The sequence below is a fragment of the Balaenoptera physalus genome (genome assembly GCF_965194825.1).
Source record: "Balaenoptera physalus genome assembly, chromosome: 14".
NCBI classification, from domain to species: domain Eukaryota; kingdom Metazoa; phylum Chordata; class Mammalia; order Artiodactyla; family Balaenopteridae; genus Balaenoptera; species Balaenoptera physalus.
Genome location: NC_138893.1, coordinates 38,510,321 through 38,530,042, shown reverse-complemented (window position 1 = coordinate 38,530,042; position 19,722 = coordinate 38,510,321). Strand labels below are relative to the sequence as shown.

The 19,722-nt window shown below is 41.8% G+C and overlaps 1 protein-coding gene across 16 annotated transcripts in view; it reads right to left on the bottom strand.

Annotated features, from left to right (window-relative positions):
* ABLIM1 (actin binding LIM protein 1) overlaps positions 1 to 19,722 on the bottom strand; it is a 329,116-nt gene that overhangs the window by 51,195 nt on the left and 258,199 nt on the right. For all 16 annotated transcript variants that reach the window (XM_082423398.1, XM_082423389.1, XM_082423397.1 and 13 more), the window contains one exon: positions 2,080 to 2,167. In XM_082423398.1, the coding sequence (XP_082279524.1) occupies positions 2,080 to 2,167 (88 nt within the window). The remainder of the gene's footprint in view (positions 1 to 2,079; positions 2,168 to 19,722) is intronic.

Here is a 19,722-nt window from a genome sequence, read left to right as displayed (position 1 = left end):
TCAAATTAAAATAACTCTCGAATTATTTTACACCACTGAACTAAAATACTGTTAAATTAATGACAGGGAAAATACATTTTATATCAGAATAATACTTTAATCCCTATTTAGCAGTAATTTCTATCTTGCTTAACCCAGGGCCAAAAAAAAAAAAAAAATCAAACAAACCAAAACCAGGCAGACACATAGTCCATTCAGCACTAGCATTTACTCTGAGGCTGGCTACGAAGCACAGGAAATCGTCTTAATATGGAGAGCCAAGGGCCGGGGATCAGGGCCGGGTCCAGGAGCTGCGTGCGCTGTGGAGGTTCTACTGAGCGGGCGTCCTGGCTCAGAATCCCGGGTGTGCACGTGGTGTCACACTGTTCTCCAGAGGTCAGACACATAGGGAATGTGAGCCAGAGAGAACATCTGATGCTGGGGAAGATGAAACTGCTCATTCTTCAAGGATATGCCAAGAGGGCAGGCAAAGAACACAGAAGCCCAACTCCAGGAGAGATTTAAAACAATCCCCAAATTCTGAATGTAGCCCAAACTAACAGAGTTGTTTATTTGTAGTATGAATGTGCTGCACTCATGCACAGCCTGAAATCACCCTCTCTATTCAGCTTCCAGAACCATGTGAACGTGCAGAGCTGCACCCAGACAGAACCCTGAGTCTCGGTTCTCAGCAGACACAGGGGTGGCATGCACTCTTGGGACTTTGATTGTGAGTGCTGTAATTGACACACTCAGATCTAAAACAGAGCCTGGAGACCAAATGAAGAATAAATCTGCTCCATGCTGAAAATATAAACCGACACCTGCCTATTGCTTTCATGGAGTCACACCCTGTCCTCAGGGGAAATGCGTCATATAAAGCACACATGAGACCACGGATTTGGTGCCTCTCACTTGCCCTTATTGGGCCCTTTAAAATTCAGTGAGATTTTTAATCAAAATTTTTCAGAGAGATCCTTCTAAAGCTAAAAGGATGTTTGGGTTGTCAATTTCTCATCTAGCTAGCATTTTTAAGGGGAGAGTTGCCAAAGCTTTGCTCTAATACTCAAAAATCATTTCCAGAGACTTCTCTTAGTTGCATAAAAACAAAAATTGAGAGCAAAGCAAACCATTCATTAAAACTACACATAGTGTTACATGCAGAGAGAGATGAAGAAATGACACCTAAAGGCGGATGAGACCCAGTAATTAGTGAAACTGAATAAGCAACAGCTCCTGTGGTTCTTGCTAATTTTACTGATAAGCCCTTGTCTATTTAATGACTCTTTTTCCCGCTAAAAATAGTAAAATGCTTGCACAGATGGTGCTGTTTGACTGGAGGAGAATCCTCCCCTAAAGCTCTCTGAGAAGCTTCAGAATTTTAGAGGAGACAAAAGCTAATCATAGCTGTACACTGGGAAAATTTCTCAAAATTATTTTCATTAAAAAAAAAAAAAATTGAATGGCCCTCTGGTAATGAGCCCTTCCTTGGCACCAGAAACTTCTCAATTTCTCTGTCAGGGACTTTGGGTGTGTTCTCTCACTCTCTGTCTCTCTCTCTTACACTATGACAGCTATGTCCTCTTTGGGATGGGATGAAGTACATCTGTGATGCTATTAACCAAATATGAGATTTTCTTCTTCCTGAAAGCCTGGATAAGAGCAGCCTGGGAGGCCCCCCAAAATCCTTCCCCCAGGACAGTGAAGTGAGAAGAGACAAAGTAGCCATCCAATGTGTAACATTTCTAGAAATGCTTTTCCTCTTTTGATCTTTTGTTTCCCAAGCATATTCCTGGGGGCTGGGTGGGAGGAGGGGTGGGAGGAGGGGGAGCTGATTTTCACTCTTGCCTAACCTCCATAGCAGCAAACATCAAATCCAATTCATTCATCCAGAAGCAACACACCGGCTCTGTTAACAGTCTCAGGGGCTCACTGCCAGGATGTCAATTGCTTGGCTGATTAATACTAACTGATGAGGTAACATTTGGCTACATTGTAGACCTGCAGCTAACGAAATGCCTCCTTCTCTAAAAACAAACATAGCAAGGTTTTCTTTCCCCAGGTGGGGAGAACTTAACTGGATTCTTGAGTCCACCTTACCTTGAAGATACATTTCCTCTCCTTCTGTGAACATCTGGTTGCATCTGCTGCATCGTGCACAGCTAGGGTGGTAATGTTTGTCACCTGCCTGCAAGAGAAGAGGTAGGAAATATTTTAGTCTATTACTGGTCACTGCTCCCAGCCTCTTTTCTGGATGTGGGAATCTGGAGGAAAAGAGAAGAAGCTAAGGCAGGAAAAATAATTGTCCAATTGACCAAACTTCCTATACCAACAGCCCTAGAAGCTGAAGCTGATCCCACTGGATCTGGGAGGGGCTCAAAAACCAGCTACTTGTGCCTGCCATGTGAGGTTGCCTTGCCTCTTGGGGTTTCTGGCATCCAGTTGTCTCTCAGCTTGGGCTCTCCTGGATGGTTGCCAGTTATACAGCATGTGCCTGAGATGAGCCCACTCCATTTCCCAAACAAGCCCACCTCAAAAACATTAACATCCAAATTGATGTTGGAGGCCAGTGTTGGTTTGTACTAAAGCAATAAAAAGAAAGGATCCTATTTAGCAGGTTCTTGCTTTCCTAGCTAAACAGTCTGAAAATAATATAATCTACCCAGCTTACATCAAGATGAGAAAAACCATAGTAAAAACATCATCCGCTGCTTTTTATCTTGGAAGGAGCCCCAACTCTCTTCTCTGCTGCTTATAACAATCTTTTGCCAAAGTCTCATTTTAATTGTTTTCTGAAGAAGGCATGTTACTGAGGTGGCTCTGCATTATTCCTGAGCATTTCACATTCTTAAATATGACAGATGCCACCACAGTGGGTGTTGACTTCCCCAAAGCAAAATGTCACTGGACACAGGGACAAATCTGTAGACAGGTGCCAAGTCCCATTAGAGTCATGCTCCAAATGCATGCCCGACAAAGCAAAATCCTTTCGTCCACATCTTAGCAAAAAGTCTCGCCACCCAAAAATTATCATATGTACTCTGCAATTAAATCATTTCATCAATCGACCATAAAAACATTTCTTTTGCATTAACTGTGCACAAGGCACTGCTGAGAGCCCAGAGTTAGAAGTGGCTTCACCCTGTGCCTGCGTGATATCTCAACAGGAAATCAGAGGTCAGGTAGTGATTCCTTTCTCACACCCTCCTGTAGAAACTATGAAACCAATTAGCTACTAGAGTGTGAGATGGTGGTCAGCTACTCAAGATAACCCAGTGGAAAAAAAATGGAAGTTATTTACAAGTAGAAGCCAGGAATGAAATCTTTTCAGTGATGCCTGCCAGAAAATTCCAGAAGTGGAATTTTGCTCTTATCCACACAGCATTATTTATTTATTTTTTCGGCAGGGGGGTGGTGGTGGGGGGTGTAGGATGGGTGGGGGGGGCATGTGAGGGAAGTATAGGAAATGTTCACACAAAGTAGCCCTTTTTCTTCGGCCATCCAGGGTCCAATGTGAGTGAAAGGAGGAAGAGAAAATATTACTCATTTCTAAACTGTGTTGGGTCAGCTGGAATATCAATGCTGAGAGGTCCCAGGCATTTGGACAATCTCTGAATTCTCAAGGAAAATGTAGGGGACAGAATTAAGGCCCCTTGATGGGAATCTGGTGTAGTCTGCAGTGAAAAGCACACGCCCTCAGTAAGCTAGAAATAGAAAGAAATTTCTTCAGGCTGATAAAGTGTATCTACCATATTTAGTGGTGCAGTATTAGAAGCATTCTAATTAAAGATAAGAACAAGGCAGAGATGTATACTTTCACCAGCGTTTTTCTTTATGGTTTTAGTCCTAACCTATGTGATAGATCAAGAAAAAGAAATCAGTATAAAGGTCACTAATAAAAGAGTTCAGTTAAGTAGCTAGATAAAAAATTAATATATAAAAACCAATAGTTTTCCTATTCACTAGTAATACAAATTAAGTCCAGGTGATGGGAAAACAGGTCCCTATTTGTAATATAGCAACAAATAAACCCTTCGATGAAAGATCTACATAAGGATCTTAACTGATGGGCATGAAAGACTTAAATAGAGACATATGGTACTTGCGGATGGGAAAACTAAATATAGTAAAGATGCCAAATTATCCAAAATGAACCTATTAATGCAATATATTCTCAGTCAAAATACACACAGGAGTTTCTTTTATAGAACTTGACAAGCTGATTTTAAAAGTTCACATGGAAGAAAAATTGCACAAAAATATAAAAACTGCTTTGGAAAAGAGAGCGGCAGTGAAGGGGGTTTTTCCCTTCCCGAATAAAAAGTTATTCTAAGGCTAAAATAATTAAAGTGTTCTAATATTGGTGCAGGGATAGAAGATAAATCAGTGGGACAGAAAAGAGAAACCAGGTGCCCAGCCATACATACAACAAGAAAATTATGATAAAGGTGGTGTTTCAAATGAGTTGAAAGAAATGGGTTATTCAATTAATGGTGAGAACAATGAGTTTTTCACTTAGAAAAAGTTAAATCTAGATTCCTAACTCACAACCTACACAAAAACAAATTCTAGAGAGGTACAAAGTTAAAAGTTGAAACAAAATCATAGAAATATTAGAAGAATATGAAGGAGACTGTTTTAACAAACTTGGGAAGGCTTTCCTAAGCAAGGCAAAGCCTAGAAACAATAAAGGTAAGTGTTGACTGTGTACGTGTGCCTGCACACGTACACACATGCACACACAATCTCTAGACATAAAACAAAGTTACAGACAGGGATAAAATATCTGTCATGCATTTCAGAGAAAAGGTTATTACCCAGAATTTATAAAGAGCATCTACAATGAAAACTAAATGGCAATATGGGCAAAAGGCAATTTCCAGAGGAAAGGTAGATAACCCCCCAAATAATTAGCTGAACCCCACCAGGAATCAGGGAAGCACAATTTAGAAAAAGAGTGTTTTTCTTCAACAAATTGGCAAAGATAAGAAGAAGGCTAATGTGAGGAAACAGGCATTCTCACACACTGTTGGTGAGCAAAATTCTTTTTGGAAAGCAATATTTATTGAAATTTAATGTGTACGTACATATTACTCCCTGATGAACAATTCCACTTGTAAAAGCCATTCTACAGAAATTCTCACACATGTGCCCAAAAGTGTATGTATTAAGGGTATTCAGTTGTGAATTATTTATAACAGCAAAGAACAAGGAAACAGAAGCAACCTAAATAAGAAAGTAGTGAAATAAAATATTGACTCATGTAGCCATTAAAAGAAAGAAGTAAACGTATATGTATTTATATGGAAAGAGTTCAAACAAATACTACTAAGAGAAAAAAATCAAATGGAAAAATAATGCCTGTGATATGGCCACATATAGTAGTAGTCAAAAGTGTGGAGATACTGGGGTAAGTCTGACTGGATTCAAATCCAGTTTCACCACTATGTGGTCCTGTAAAGGTGACAATCTCCCTAACCTTCACTTCCACAGCTGTAAAATGGGTAGAATAATAGCACTTAACTCATGGAGCTGATGAGAGGGCTAGTATATTGCCTGCCCTCACCCTCTGCCCCCCAACATCCAGTCCTATAAGTCAGGCACTGTTACTATTATTTATGCTGGAGAGGATATATATATATATATATATATATATATGTATATGTGTATATATATATATATATATATATATATATATATATATATATATATATATGTATATTGATTTTATATGTGTGCCCTGCATGGAGAGAAGGTAGGGAGAATGCACACCAGTTAGTTTTCTGTGATTCCTTGTGGGGAAAGAGGAAGGAGCAGGGTGGGAATCTAACAATTTCCTTTATATGTTTCTGTATTGCTTTGATCTTTTATAAGAATTCATTTTTATGTTACTATGTAATAAGGAAATAAAGACTAAGAAGAAAAAAGTCCATTGTCTCTTGGAGTCATAACACCCAATGTGATCTTGGGCAAATCACAAACTCTTGGAAATTTTACTGCAAAGTAGAGATGATGAAGTTGATGGTGACAATAACAATAAAAGTGAACATTTTTATGATTATTCTGTGTCAGTCACTGTTCTACATACTTCATAAACATTCAGTCATTTGTTTCACAATAACCTCCTAAGGTTATTATTCCCTACTTTATAGATGAGGAAGCTGAGGCTTGGAGAGATTTAGTAAACTTGTTCCTGGTCACACAGCTAGAAAGTGGTAGGGCCAGGCTGCAAACCCAGGTAGTCTGGCTCTGGAGCACATGTTCCTAACTAGTACCATAACTAATACCCATACAGTACCCCAGCGCTGCACCTACCTCACAGGGATGCTAGGGTGAACGATCAAATGACATTTCGAAAATGTTGTGATGTACTGCGTACAACAGTAGGAATAACAACATAATAATCCTTTGCACAGAGATGGTTCTAGGGCCATCCACAGAAAGGCTTGTTAGCGCGGTTTGGGATGCTGACAAAAGGCTCTCTGGATGCTGCCGCCCTTTCCCAAGGACAGGCAAAGGAGAGTAACTGTGTTACATGAGCTGTCATACAAGATGGACGGAAGATTTGTCAAGCGCTCCTGTGGCAGGGCTCTGCTCTGTAAGTCATGAGCAAAACCACTGCTGAGAAACACCGCCAGCATAACGCCAGGGGCATCGGTCTTGACCCGTGCACTTGCCTCATCCCATGATGCTGAACATGTCAAGAGATACAGTGAGCCAGAATCAAAGGGCAGTTGCACAGCCGTTTAAAAGTCTTCCTGTTTGTGCAGCAGTGCAGGCCTGGGGGGCGGGGGCCACAGGGCCATGCGCTCAGGATAGGGGAGCCCCTCCTTTGCATGTGTGAGCCACCCCGTCTCTGTTTCACTTCTTCTTAACACAGGCACCCATGATGGTTCACAGACAAGCCCTGTGCACAGGGCCAGCAAAGGTAACAGAGCTGAACACAGACGGGGTTATATGCAAACTAACCCAAAAAACTGGATGTAGCTGAATCCAAAGCATTTAAATTAGAGTCATTTTTAGAAGAAGGAAAAGTATTTCAGATCATGAGCAAAATGAGACTAAACAGCGTCCATCTACGAACAGATGAGGAACACACAATTCACTGTGGAGAGGAGGCTATTGATTACAAACTTTTTTTTTTTTTTAAAGATTTAATTTTATTTATTTTTGGCTGCTTTGGGTCTTCGTTGCTGCGCGCGGGCTTTCTCTAGTTGCAGCAAGCGGGAGGCTACTCTTTGTTGTGGTGTGCAGGCTTCTCATTGTGGTGGCTTCTCTTTGTTGCAGAGCATGGGCTCTAGGCGCGAGGCCAACTAACTTCAATAGTTGTGGCTCGTGGGCTCTAGAGCACAGGCTCAGCAGTTGTGGCGCATGGGCTTAGTTGCTCTGTGGCATGTGGGATCTTCCCAGGCCAGGGATCGAACCCTTGTCCCCTGCATTGGCAGGCAGATTCTTATCTACTGCGCCACCAGGGAAGTCCCCTGATTGCAAACTTTTGAAGCACCGTGGGCTTTGTTGTGACAGGTGACTTCGTAAGCAGTGGTTACCGGGTACCTATCCCCAGGCGCACACCCTGGAACACCAGCTCTGCCACAGCCCGAGAGGCCAGATGTACCTCTGGGGCTCACTACAGCCCTGTCATTACCATTTCCCGTCCATCTTTGTACGCTGCTATTTAAAAAATTACAACCTTACTTATTTTCACATATTCAAAATGCACACGTTAAAAAGTCCACATTCTGGCTGGCATTAAACTCTATAGACCATAAACGATTTGTTTATTTAGTTGAGTTTTATAAAAGCACCTGCATACACATTCAAAGTGCTAAAAATCACTTGCCTTTAATGGTGCTGATTAAGTCACACTTCAGTGGTTATTATTCCTATTTAGTTAATCTCTAACTTGAAGTATAAACTTTATCATACAGGCGAGAATACCATCTGGGGAAATACCACCTGCTATAAAGCAGGAGAAAGGAGCCCTGAACTCCTTGTGGACACGGGGTGCAGGGAAAGGGTTACAAGATTCATAATCAGGAGACTGGGGTATTATTTCTTTATTTCTTACTCATGGGACCTCAATTATGTCACTACTTACCCTCTCCAAGGCCCAGGACCCTCCTCTGTAAAAAGTGAAGGGCTGGACTAGACAATTTCAAGTCCCATCCTGCTGTAAAATTCTATGATTCTGTGTGAAATCCCATCCCTCTACAAGCTCACATGGCAGTGTTAACAGAAAAGTAATCTAGGTAGAGAAAGGACATTCTTGATGGCAGGGAATGGAATTTAACCAAAGACTCCATAGTGTCTGACAGCCAGGAGGAGTCTGACGCCCTAAGCCCTGTGCCAATGTAACAGGCCACTGGGAGTAGAAAACAGAACTGTAATTATAGACCCCATCCTTGGACAGATAATCTGCTTAGCTCCGGAATGGCTAACTGCCCTTTTCAGTTTCTCTTTACCCCTTTTCTCTTGGAGTGCTTTACTCCTGATACTGCCCAGGAGATATGAAACATGGCCCTTGAGGTCAGCCTTCAGCAATTTATAGCTTATGCCACGCCTCCTTCCAAAAAAGACTTCCAGATGCTTATCAGAGAAGGCTGTGACCTGAAAACAATGGAACAAAAACCTTAGAGGAAAAAAAAAAAATCAAAAGGCTCCACACTCAGGCAAACATGTTTGTTGGGATCTGAGCTTCTCAGTAGATGAGGACAAAAGGGAAAATGGGCCACGAAAGTCTCACTGTGTGAAAAAAAAATGGTCACATACAATTGTCACTAGAGAGGCAAGGTTTCCTGATTCTAAGTTAGTAACAGTCACTGCAGGCTGAGGTTCAATAGGGTCTTGCTCTTTTCCAGGCATGGTACCAAGGGCTCTGAGTGATGGCTCTCACACAGTCCTGTGAGGTAGGTGCTATTTTACAATCTTGTTCTGCAAGCAAAAACTGAAAGCTCAAAGTGAACAAATTCTCCAAAGCTCTCAATGCTTCCAAAAAGCAGAGCTGGGTTGTGAGTCCAGGTCGCCCGACTCCAGGCCTCCTCTTGCGTAAACTGCCTCCAAAAGGCACCAAAGGAATTCTCATAGGGAGACCTCAGTTCTGGAGCAGCAAAACAACTTCCACACTAATTTCGACGATGGCTGGAAACGTCCAAGTAGTTGTTTCTTACACAGACCCTTGAGAAAAGCTGAGGGTGTAGTACTGAAAGGTCGTTGAATGAAATCATTCTCACAGGGGAAGTTAAACTATCAAGGTCTAGGTTTGCAGTCTCATTTTAAAAATCTAACTTGATTCAGAGATGGTGCTCAGAATACCCAGAGGAGTAAACAAATTGCATTTCTGTCCCTGAGACTCTCGCAAACATGGGTCTGGTTGATGGTGCTTTCAGACTCAGGACATGCAAACACTTGGAGGTTAGTGTGTTGACCTAGGTCAGGGGTTTTCTAACTTTTCTGCACATAAGCAACACCCAAGAGCCTTTTAAAAATGGGTTCAGTGGCCCTGGGGTGGGGCCCAGAAATAAGCTTCTTTTGTTTTATTTTGTAAGCACTGACCTAAGTCCATGCAGATCATTGTGAACTGGGGAAACCTGACAGTAGATGAGGAAGCCAAAGGGAGTAACAAGGATGTGGCAGGTGCATGGGTGGGGAGGGAGAGGCAGAATCACGCTAGTTCCCGTTTTGCTCCTGTAGAAAGGCGGTGTGAGGGCTGACTCAGCCTTTTCTGCATTTGTTGTTTTTTTCCCTTGAAGTGGGAGAGGTTTCCAGTGCAACTGGACCAGCTTGATCCCGAAGCTACCACTCCCCTGTTCCGGGAGGCTTTTTTTTCCTGATGCAGCATCCTGTTTAGGCAGGGTCATGAGGGTGCGCCTTGGCCCAAAGTTTGGATCCTGGGCAAAGGTGAATAAATCAGTCTGCCCAGGCAGCTTGCACAAAGCCCACAGGGCTCCCCACAAGTCTGTGCACAGCCAGTCTGCACAGAGAAGAGCATCCTGCAGCCCTGCCACCTCACCGACTATATAGCCCCAACTGCGGCCCCTGATCCAAACATCAGGGGGAGGGGCGGCGGCTGGTCTTCCCCAGAGAAGATGCACAAAACGGTGCAGAGAGAAATACGCAATGGCCTTCCAGCGCTCTGGTTCCCTCTGACCAGCTCAAAATATAAAAGAATAAAAAAGGCTGCAACATCCCGGTGTAACTGCATACTGGCTTTTGGCAGATGGTTACAGCTATCTCATCTCCTTCCAAGGAGCGAAGTGCAAAAACTTTTAAGCAGTCTTTGCAGTTTAACAGTGCTAGATAAACATTATCTGTAGATGTGTGCATTCCTGAAAGACCTAACTGGTCTCTTTAAATTGATCAATAGAGTTAGTGTAATCTTTACCAAAATCCCAGTCAGATTATTTGTACATTGACAAGCCAATCCTAAAATTTATATGGCAATAGGAGAGTGGTATAGCTACTTTGGAAACCTCTTTAGCAGTTTCTCAAAAAGTTGAACATAAATATACCAGGCAACCCAGCACTTCCACTCCTAGGTTTCGAACTAAAAGAAATGGTAACTGATGTCCACTCAAAGACTTATAGGCAAAAGTTCACAGCAGTGTTCTCCAAAAATAGCCCCAAACTGGAAATAATCCAAATGACTCTCAGCTAGTGAACAGATAAACAAAATGTGGAACATTCAAATAACGCAATACTGCAAAGCTACTGCTTTTAAATAAAAGGAACAAACTGCTGCTACATACAACATAGATGACCCTCAACAACATGATGTTAAGTGAAAGAAGCCAGACACGAAAGACTACATATTGATTCCATTTCTATGAAATTTCTAGAAAAGGCAACAGGAAAGAGATACAAAGTAGATTGGTGGTTGCTGGAAATGGGGATGGGAATAAGATTGGGAGCAGGGTTGACTGCAAAGTCAAAATGAGGTGATGGAAAAGGTGTAAAACTGCCTTGTGGTGATGGCTGCACAACTGTTTAAATGTAATAAAAATAAACTGTATTTTATGGTACATAAACTATTCTTTAATAAAGAGACAGGACAATTAAAAAAAAGAAAGAAAGAAAACAGTAGGGAGTGGGGGAAAGACCTGACTGGAAGACAAGAGAAACTTTCCTGTGCACTGTTCACAAGGACACAACAGGGCGTGCATGCATTCATTCCTTTGGGGGGGGGGTCCAGATTCCTTTGGAAAGCTGTTGAAAAATAAAGATTTTTTTTTTTTTTTTTTTTGCAGAACAAAATATACCTGCATATATAGAAAGCTAGATATATGTGTGCAATATTGTACTGTTAGCAGTTGTCTAAAGACTCGAACATTTTCAAAGGGATTAGAAAATAATTGCCTAATTTGCTAATCTAATCAGTATTTCTCTTTCTTCAGAGGAATCACTATTCTCTTGTACAACAAGAGAAATGGAGCTGCAGAGAGATTAAGTAACTTGCTGGGGACCACATGAGACACTGAAACGAAAACCTGGGCTATGCCATTAACCTTAGTGTCGCTACTGGGAATCTCTCAGGCTGGTTCTTTGGCTGTGTGCTTTCATGCACAATATTTAATTGGAGTTTTATCTGAACTTTTGAAGCAGGTGACATCATCCTTCATGTTTTATGGTGATCAAACCGAGGCTCAGAGGCCAAATGACTTGCTGCACCAAAACCAAGGTCACACAGCTAAGTGTCAGAACTAGGAAACATCCCAGGTCTTCAGACACAAGTTCGATTCTCTTGTACTGATATCACCACATCATGGATACAATACTTCTCTTGTTTCAGAAATCTCAGGCAACTAGAAAAATAAATAGAAATATCCTGTATGATATAAAAAGATGGCCAAAATGATTGAGAAGTTCTGTTAACATGTATTTTGAATAGTTTGCCAAATTTCAAGGCAGAGCAAATAACTACACTGAAGGCAAAACGTAAATCTGAAATGCATGGATATCTGCATTTGAAACTAACCTCTCCTCTCTGGTGCTCCCACAGCTCTGGGCTTGGGCTGTCCCACACATTTAACTTTGCCTCTAACGTTATTGAAATGGAGAAGGACGATATGGTCCTTGCCCTCTCCCTCATGTCCTCAGCCTGCCTTTTGTCTGTGGAAAAACTTTAGCCAAAGAATAAGTTTAATCAGAGAAGTGAGAAAATGCAGAAACAAAGGAAAACAGTCAAAGGAGACCAAATAATAATAGTTTAGTCATTAAACATAGTCAAGGACCTTTAGGTCCTCCTTAAGGGCTATAGACAAAATTCTGAGCCGTATCCTGCGAGCTGTCTTACAGATACTGAAACCCCCGCCAGGTGGAAGAAATGAACTACATGATGACCAGGCTGTAGCCATGGCATAAGCTGCCACAATTCCGAGAATTGGCCTCAAAGAAATGGAAATGAACGGAACCTGAAACTGAAGATTAACTGTACCTGAAACAATCAAGATGATGCTGGTTGACCACCGATGTCCAATTTCAAGATGACTGTCAGAGCTTGACAAAGAGTTGGCCTTTGGACAGGCGTCCACCCTCCCCGGTTGCCAGCATCCAAAATAAAACAAACTTTCCTTTCCACCAACCTGGCCTCTTTATTGGCTTTTGAGAGGCGAGCAGCCGGACCCCACTTTCAGTTACATTATGGCTGGGCTGTCTGCCCCATCCCACTGTCCAACATGGAGTAGAAAGAGATGGGCTTTGGGATCAAGAGAACCCAGGGTCTGCATTCTGACCTTGCAAATGGTGTGGTCTTGGGCACTTTTCTGGACTTATTTCTTCAACTGTAAAAACTGGCATAAGAAAACCTGTCACATAGGATTGTTATGAAAATTAAATAACCAAAGGCAAGTTCAGTTCATACCAAAGTAAGTATCTGGTACCAGTAAGTGCAGGTGAGCTTGCTCCCTCTCGTTCACGTTAGATTATACATCCCTTTAAAGACGTGGGCCACACATGAGTCATCATAGCTCTAGGATCTCTCTTGCTTTTCATAGAGCAAGTTCTCTAGAAATGTCAGGTAAATTAACAGGCCAACAGAAGCCCTTATCCCCAAATCTCCAGATGCTGAGCAACCATTTCCTGTACAATTATGGCCAAAAGAGAACTAAAGGATGAACTTCTGTGCCCCAGCTGTCATTTCAGTATTTACCTGTTTCCAGATACTACGCTAAGCACCTCACAAACCATATTCCATCTGACTCTCCCTACAACCCTGTGATAGGGGTATTATGTCCATTTAACAGATGAGGAAATTAAAGCTTAGGGACATCAAGAAATCACCCAAGGTTACTCAGTTAGCAAGGAATGGAACTGTGGTCTAAACCCCAGTCTGTCCAACTCCAGACTGTACTCAGAAGCACCAGGTCCCCCAGCCTCCCTACCCTCAGCAGCTCCGTTCACGAGGGGAGACCCTTGCTGGGATCTGCCCTAAAAAGGTGTATTTCCTATGACTTTACAGTATCATCTTTCAACTTCCTTTTTTTTTTTTAAAGAATACAAATAAAGGTTTATTTATTAAGGTCTTCACATTTTACAGTTTGCTAAGGCTCAAGGAAGACTAGACGATTTTTTAAGACCTTAACAAAAATTTTACTTTCACGATCCCTCCCACACCCAACTACTCAAACGGTGTGATCAAATGTTATAAAACAAAACAAAAAACCAAAACCACTAGAAATAACACCAAGTCCTTTAAAAACAACTCTCCCAAATGTTATTTCTTGACATAGGTGGTCTTCGTGGTATGGGAAAATGTGATCCTAAATCCTTGTAAAGCAGCCCTGGCAGCTCCAGCCTGCCTGTCATTTTCAAATCCAATTAAGTCATGTCATGTCTCATAGGTATTAAATGTACTTCCTTGAAACCAGGAACTGATTAAGTAGCATGGATAACATCATCTCATTAGTCTCTTCCGATAAGTTATTAAGGAATACAACATAGTTTAGAGGGTAACCAGGGACTCAAGGATTTGAGGTTGAATTTCCTTGAGTGTTAGCTAGACTTGGTATTCCCTGACCAAGGTAATTGTTGTTACAGTCTGTTCTACAATTTGGCTTTTTTTCTTTTCTTTGTCACAAAAAATGCCATGCATTTTACATATTATATCACAATGTTCTCCCTTACAAGGTAGGCAGGAAGTCCTGAATGCACTTTTTTTTTTTCCTTTCTTTGGAGTAGGAAAGAGGTACACCTTAATTTTTTTTTTCTTTTAAGTAAACTTCTTTACTGAAGTAGAACATACACTGGAAAAAATGCACAAGTCATAAATTTCTAGTTCAATGAATTGTCATAAATGCAACACAACTTGTAGCTAGCACCCAAACCGAGTAAGAGAACATTATCTGTACCCAGAAGCCCCTTCATGTCCTCTTCCAGTCATTGATTTCTAATCACTATGCTGACTTCTAACTTTTACCTGTCTTTGAAGTTTACATAATAGGAAGCAGATATGTCTGGCCTCTCTTACTCAACACCGTGAGAATTATTCATGATTCTGTGTGTACTTGTACTTCACCACGTCTCATGATTCCATAGTATTCCTTTGTGTAATTATACTACATCTTATTTATCCATTCCACTCTTGATGGACATTTTGGTAGTTTTTAAATGTTGGTTGTTTTGAACTGTGTTGCTGTGAAGCTTCCTGCCCATGTCTTTTGGTGAATTATATACACATTTCAGTGGTACATATACATAAAAGTAGACAATATATGTCAAGGTCATTGCATACGTTTATGTTCAGATTGAGTGCTGCCAAACGGTTATCCAAAGTGGTTTTTGCCTTTTATTACAATTTTAATCCGAGAGGAATTTGAAGGAATTAAATAAGAAGAATCAAATTAACAGCGCTTTACCAAACAGATTCCCAAAGTGATTTCTAACCTCTGTGAAGTGAATGATTTTTTCTTTTTTAATAAAATGGCCTCCCAGTAAAAGCTCTGTACTTTAATCCCATCAGGTATCCATTATTCCAGTATCTCCAGAGTGCCACTGAGCAATTTCCAATTCTCCTTTCATCCTTGTCTTTCTGTTAGAGAGACGTGGATGAACTGATGGAGAGACGTGGATGAAATGCAAATAGTCCTCATATTTAATTCCAATATAGGCTCAAAATCAGCAGGCAACGGCTGGCACTCCCTGGATCACTCGGTACAAGTCTTTGTCATGAAGCTTCAAAAGTGGCTTCTTCCAGTTAGGGCTGAGGCCCACTGGCAAGGATCAAAAAAGAATTGGAATTGGAAGATTGAGGACTTCAGTGCCTACTAAAAGATTTCACTTTTCCTCTCATGATTGAGCTTAAACACTTCTTATCCATTATTTTTATTGTTAATAATATCTTTTGCATTTGTTTTGCAGTTGAACGTTTGTGAAGCACCTTCCCGTTTAATCCACCCAATGCTTCGGGGGTACCCTATTACTCTTATGCCTATTTATGGACTAAGAAAAGCCTTCTAAATTACAGAGCTAGTGTTCAATCTAGGGTTTTTGATTAAGTCCATTCTCCCTTCCCCCTACATCCTGGTACATGTCAAGGGTCAGAAAGACTGGAAATTACTTTGGTAACTTGGACAGCTTAAAAATAATAAGCATTGTTTTTTTTTTTCCTTCTTCCATGAATTCTCATGAGGGAGTACAGCAGCTAACTACCCAGGTAAGATCCAAGGGATCTTTGAAGACTATCTCTTGCACAACAATAACTCACTTGGGGTGATAATTTGAAATTGTGGACTAGAAAATGATCCTGGTTCCTGGGGTCTCGTTAGGAGAGTGTCATTTGGCCCATTTTACACATGTTATTAGGCTGCCCCAGTTTCGGTAGGTGCAACGTCAGGAATGTAAAAGGTGGATGTTTGAGAAATCTGTTAGGTTGAATGCTGTACTGAACTTTCAGCATGCTTGGATGTATTGGGACCCAACTGCTTATTTCCCCCAATCCTATGTACTGTCTGAAAAGACTTGTATATTCTATAATGTTAAAAGGGTAGAAAAGTATTGCTTCTGCCTAGTTTGCAAGATTGCTATGTAGGTAAAAGAAATGTTAATTACATGTAAATTCACCTTGAGTACTATGACACAGGGAGAGGATGAACTAGGTTGCAAAATACCAGCTACTCTAGGCCATTTTCTTTCCAAATACTTACACTCTGAAAGGGATTTTTAAGGGGTCTCTTTAGGAAGTTAGACCCAAGAGGGACAGACTCTCAGAATCCAATGGGATATTACGGTGAACACTGAGTAGAACGCCAGGTCAGCTGCTGCTCTGCATGTGCTAAAAACTATTTGCATAATTCCAGGGAAGGAACAACGAGAAACTCATCATGCTTCTGGTTTAATGCAACCCGTTTTTCAAATGCAGACACCACCCTACAGTCAAGGTTAAAGGTTTTACATATTTTCCTTTCTTAACACCAGGAGATAAATATTTGCCTTCAAGTTCAACATTCTTGAAATCTAATCCCAACTGGATAATTTTTGTCTCTTGTTCAAGGGCAAACACTTAAGGTTTCTTATTACTCGTGATCTCATTCCTGGTCTCCTTTCCAACTCAAGAGCATGTTGGAGTCAGGAATGCACAAATAACAGCAATCCAAAGCGTCTCGTCCCTGCCAGATGCTCCAAGGGAATCAACGATCAATACACATGTCCTGGCGGCCAAATGGCACAAGTGTGTGCCTGGGAGAGAGGGGATGGGAAACAGCATGCAGGTCCCCTGTATTTATCATCTTAGTAATGACTTTGTAACTTGTAGGAAACATACAGAAAGCAGGGTTTTTTTTAATTAAAAATATTTAAGCTTGTTATATAGCGTACAGGAAACATGTCATCCCAGTTCAGTGAGATTCTAGTTTGTCAACTGCTTTTCTTCATCAAGTTGCTATCTCTAAAGTAAATTCCACTTCTATGATTTTTATCTTCTCCAGGAATTGCAAACATTTCTCTATCCTACCCATTCTTTTTCCTTCCTCGATATTTCTATTCTAAAATAACTCTTAAAGGACTTCATGAGAGTTGGGTAACCCAGAGCCTTGGGCATAGCCCTTGCCTTGCTTTGGAGTCTTGGGTGATCCTTACAAGTTATTTCCACTAAAACCATGGCTCTGAGTTATCAGCTCTTTTACAGATGGTTCAGCTCTGGGCTGCCTACAGCCCCGTATCAGACTAAAAATATTTTTTCTTCCCCAGGGTTAGAGGAGCCTTCAGGGTGGGAACCAATACCAGAGCAGTCAGAAAAACACAGCTTGCTTTTAAAAACAACCTTGTCTGATTTCCTCTCCCACTGTGGCTGGACTCTACCCCCTTAACAAACAAGCAAGCCTTCCAGCCCAGAATCTGCAGAGCCCAGACTCTACCGTTTCACTAGGAGCAGCGGGGAGGGGTGCTCTGGCCATCACTATCAGTGCTAATGGTCAGCAGGAAGAAGAAACAGAGCGCAAAGTAACTTCTAAGATGGAGAGGGAGATGTGTGAAAGAATTCAGGACCCCACATTTGGCAATACCCAAATCAGAACCCATTTAAAAGCAAAGCTCATGTCTTTGGATGACGACCAAAGCATTTCTGTATCCTGCAAAGAAAGAGATACATGATTCACATTCCAGTCTTTACAGCCTGGGTGGGGGCTTGCTCTGTGAGCGACCCTCTGGATTCCTCTGGAAGGGCAGGCCTCGGGGCTGGAGCCAGGATAAGCAGAGAGTTCGGGCCAGGAGGGCAGGCACCCTGCCAGCCACACCTGCTGCCCCTCCCACCCGTTATGTCAGGTGACAGAGGGTCCTGTCAGAGGGAAGCCAGTGACTTTATCGTGGCTAGATGCTGGGACTCAGATGACAGCCTGAGTCACAGACATGGACCAGTGATTCTGCGGAGTCACACAGCTCTGGAACCTTTTTAGTGTTAGATCCTGTGACCTGAGCCGAGGTCAAGCCTGCACTTTGCCCCAGGGCAGCAGACTGGCCTGAGTTCTGAGGTCAAGGCATCCAAGTGCTCCTCAGCAAAGTCTACTGAACTTAGTCAAAGCCAGCCGGCTCCTCTGACGACAGACAGACAGGCAGGCAGGCACACAGACAGGAAAAGCCCAGCTGCCCGGGCAAAGCAGCCGCTCTGCAAAGAAATGCTGGTCAGTCCTCCCTCCTCACCACTCAGCAACTGGACCAGAGGCCGTTTACTGAGCTAAGGACATTTAAACGGCAGGTTAGTGTTTGTTAAACACCACATGGATCACAATTCTCTCTGGATAAAACGTCTTTAATGTCATCCCATTACCTGCTGACAAAAGCTGAACCTCCTACCCCGGCATTCAGCAGCCTCCACGACCTGGTCTCAATCTACCTGTCGCGCTTTAAAGAATCATAGGTTCCCCTCGAGAGACGTGGAGTAGCTCTGGGGAAGGGCTTGGGCACCAGCAGCTTTAACGAGCTCCCCTAGTGATTCCCAGGCGCAGCCCAGGCTGAGAGCTTCTAGAGTGAGCCTTCTCCAACTCCCCAGATTCGGGCATTCCCTTCGATTTGCATTTATTTCTGGTCTCGAATATATACTTTTTAAACATTGATGGAAGTAGACACCCCTTTATCTAATGCAATAAATTATAACTGCTGGTTACTTAACAGGTTTTCCCACTAGACTTTTCACTTCTCAGAAGAAAGGACACCGTCTTATTCATTTTCATATTTCCAGAGTCTTGTAGGTGTTGAGCACATAGTAGGTATATTTTGCAAAAATAGTCTACTTTATATAATAAAATACCAATGCTCCAAGCATTGGGTCAAAAGCTTTCTTCTCTAGGGACCTTTTCTTATCAATTTCACCTGGATATGACCCCACCTCATCTGCACTCTTAAATAAATAGCATTCATTTATTCCATTCATATAGCGCCGTGAGCTTCTAGATATTTCTGTGTTTTAGGACTTCCACTAACTTTTAAGTTCCATTAAGGCAGGGACCGTGTCTTTTATAATTGTATATTATAACAATAATTATGCAATCAGCTAGCAAGTACAAGCATTAAATGCTAAATTCTTGTTTAAAGAATGAATTATACCTCAAACTAGTAGACCCAAAATATGTTAGGTAAGTATAGTACTGAGAAAAATTATCATGCTGTAGAGCAATGACAGAATGAATTTTTGAAATCAAACTATATTGGTAAATTTACGTTAGGATTTTATTCTATTCTAAACTATGTTTTCCTTTAAAAAATTCTTTTTTATCCCCCCTCACCTCTTTCTAGAATAGTCCTACTTCCTGTAATTTGCTCCTAATACATTTCCTGGGAAAGAGTAATTCTAATTCTTTCAGTATGAAACAAACAGGTCACCTGCAAAAAACACTCCCAAACTCTCAAGAGAAAAACCAACTGTCTATATTCTGCAATATCATCAAGTTTAAAGGCCTCCCTTTCTTATGGGACCAAACAGCTGTCCCTCTGCCACTCTCTCCAGCGTGAAAATGGTGACATCACTTCCTTATCAACAAACTATCTCAGGTGCACTGATGCTCTCTTAGCATCTTCCTGGAAAGGCTGGTCCAGGCACTCCCCATCCAAGACAAGTCAACTGCCTTCTGTTCAATTAGGACAGGAAAGCTGCTCCCACTTCCTTGCTGCAGGCCAGCCGTGATAAGCACGAGATGACTTAGATTTGTAAACCTTGCTGGGAGGGATACTTATCCCAAAAATAATGAGTCTATTAAAGGCAGGAGCCTGAACAAACTGCTGTTTTCACCTGTGCATAAAGCAGGCCAGATTTCGTGATCT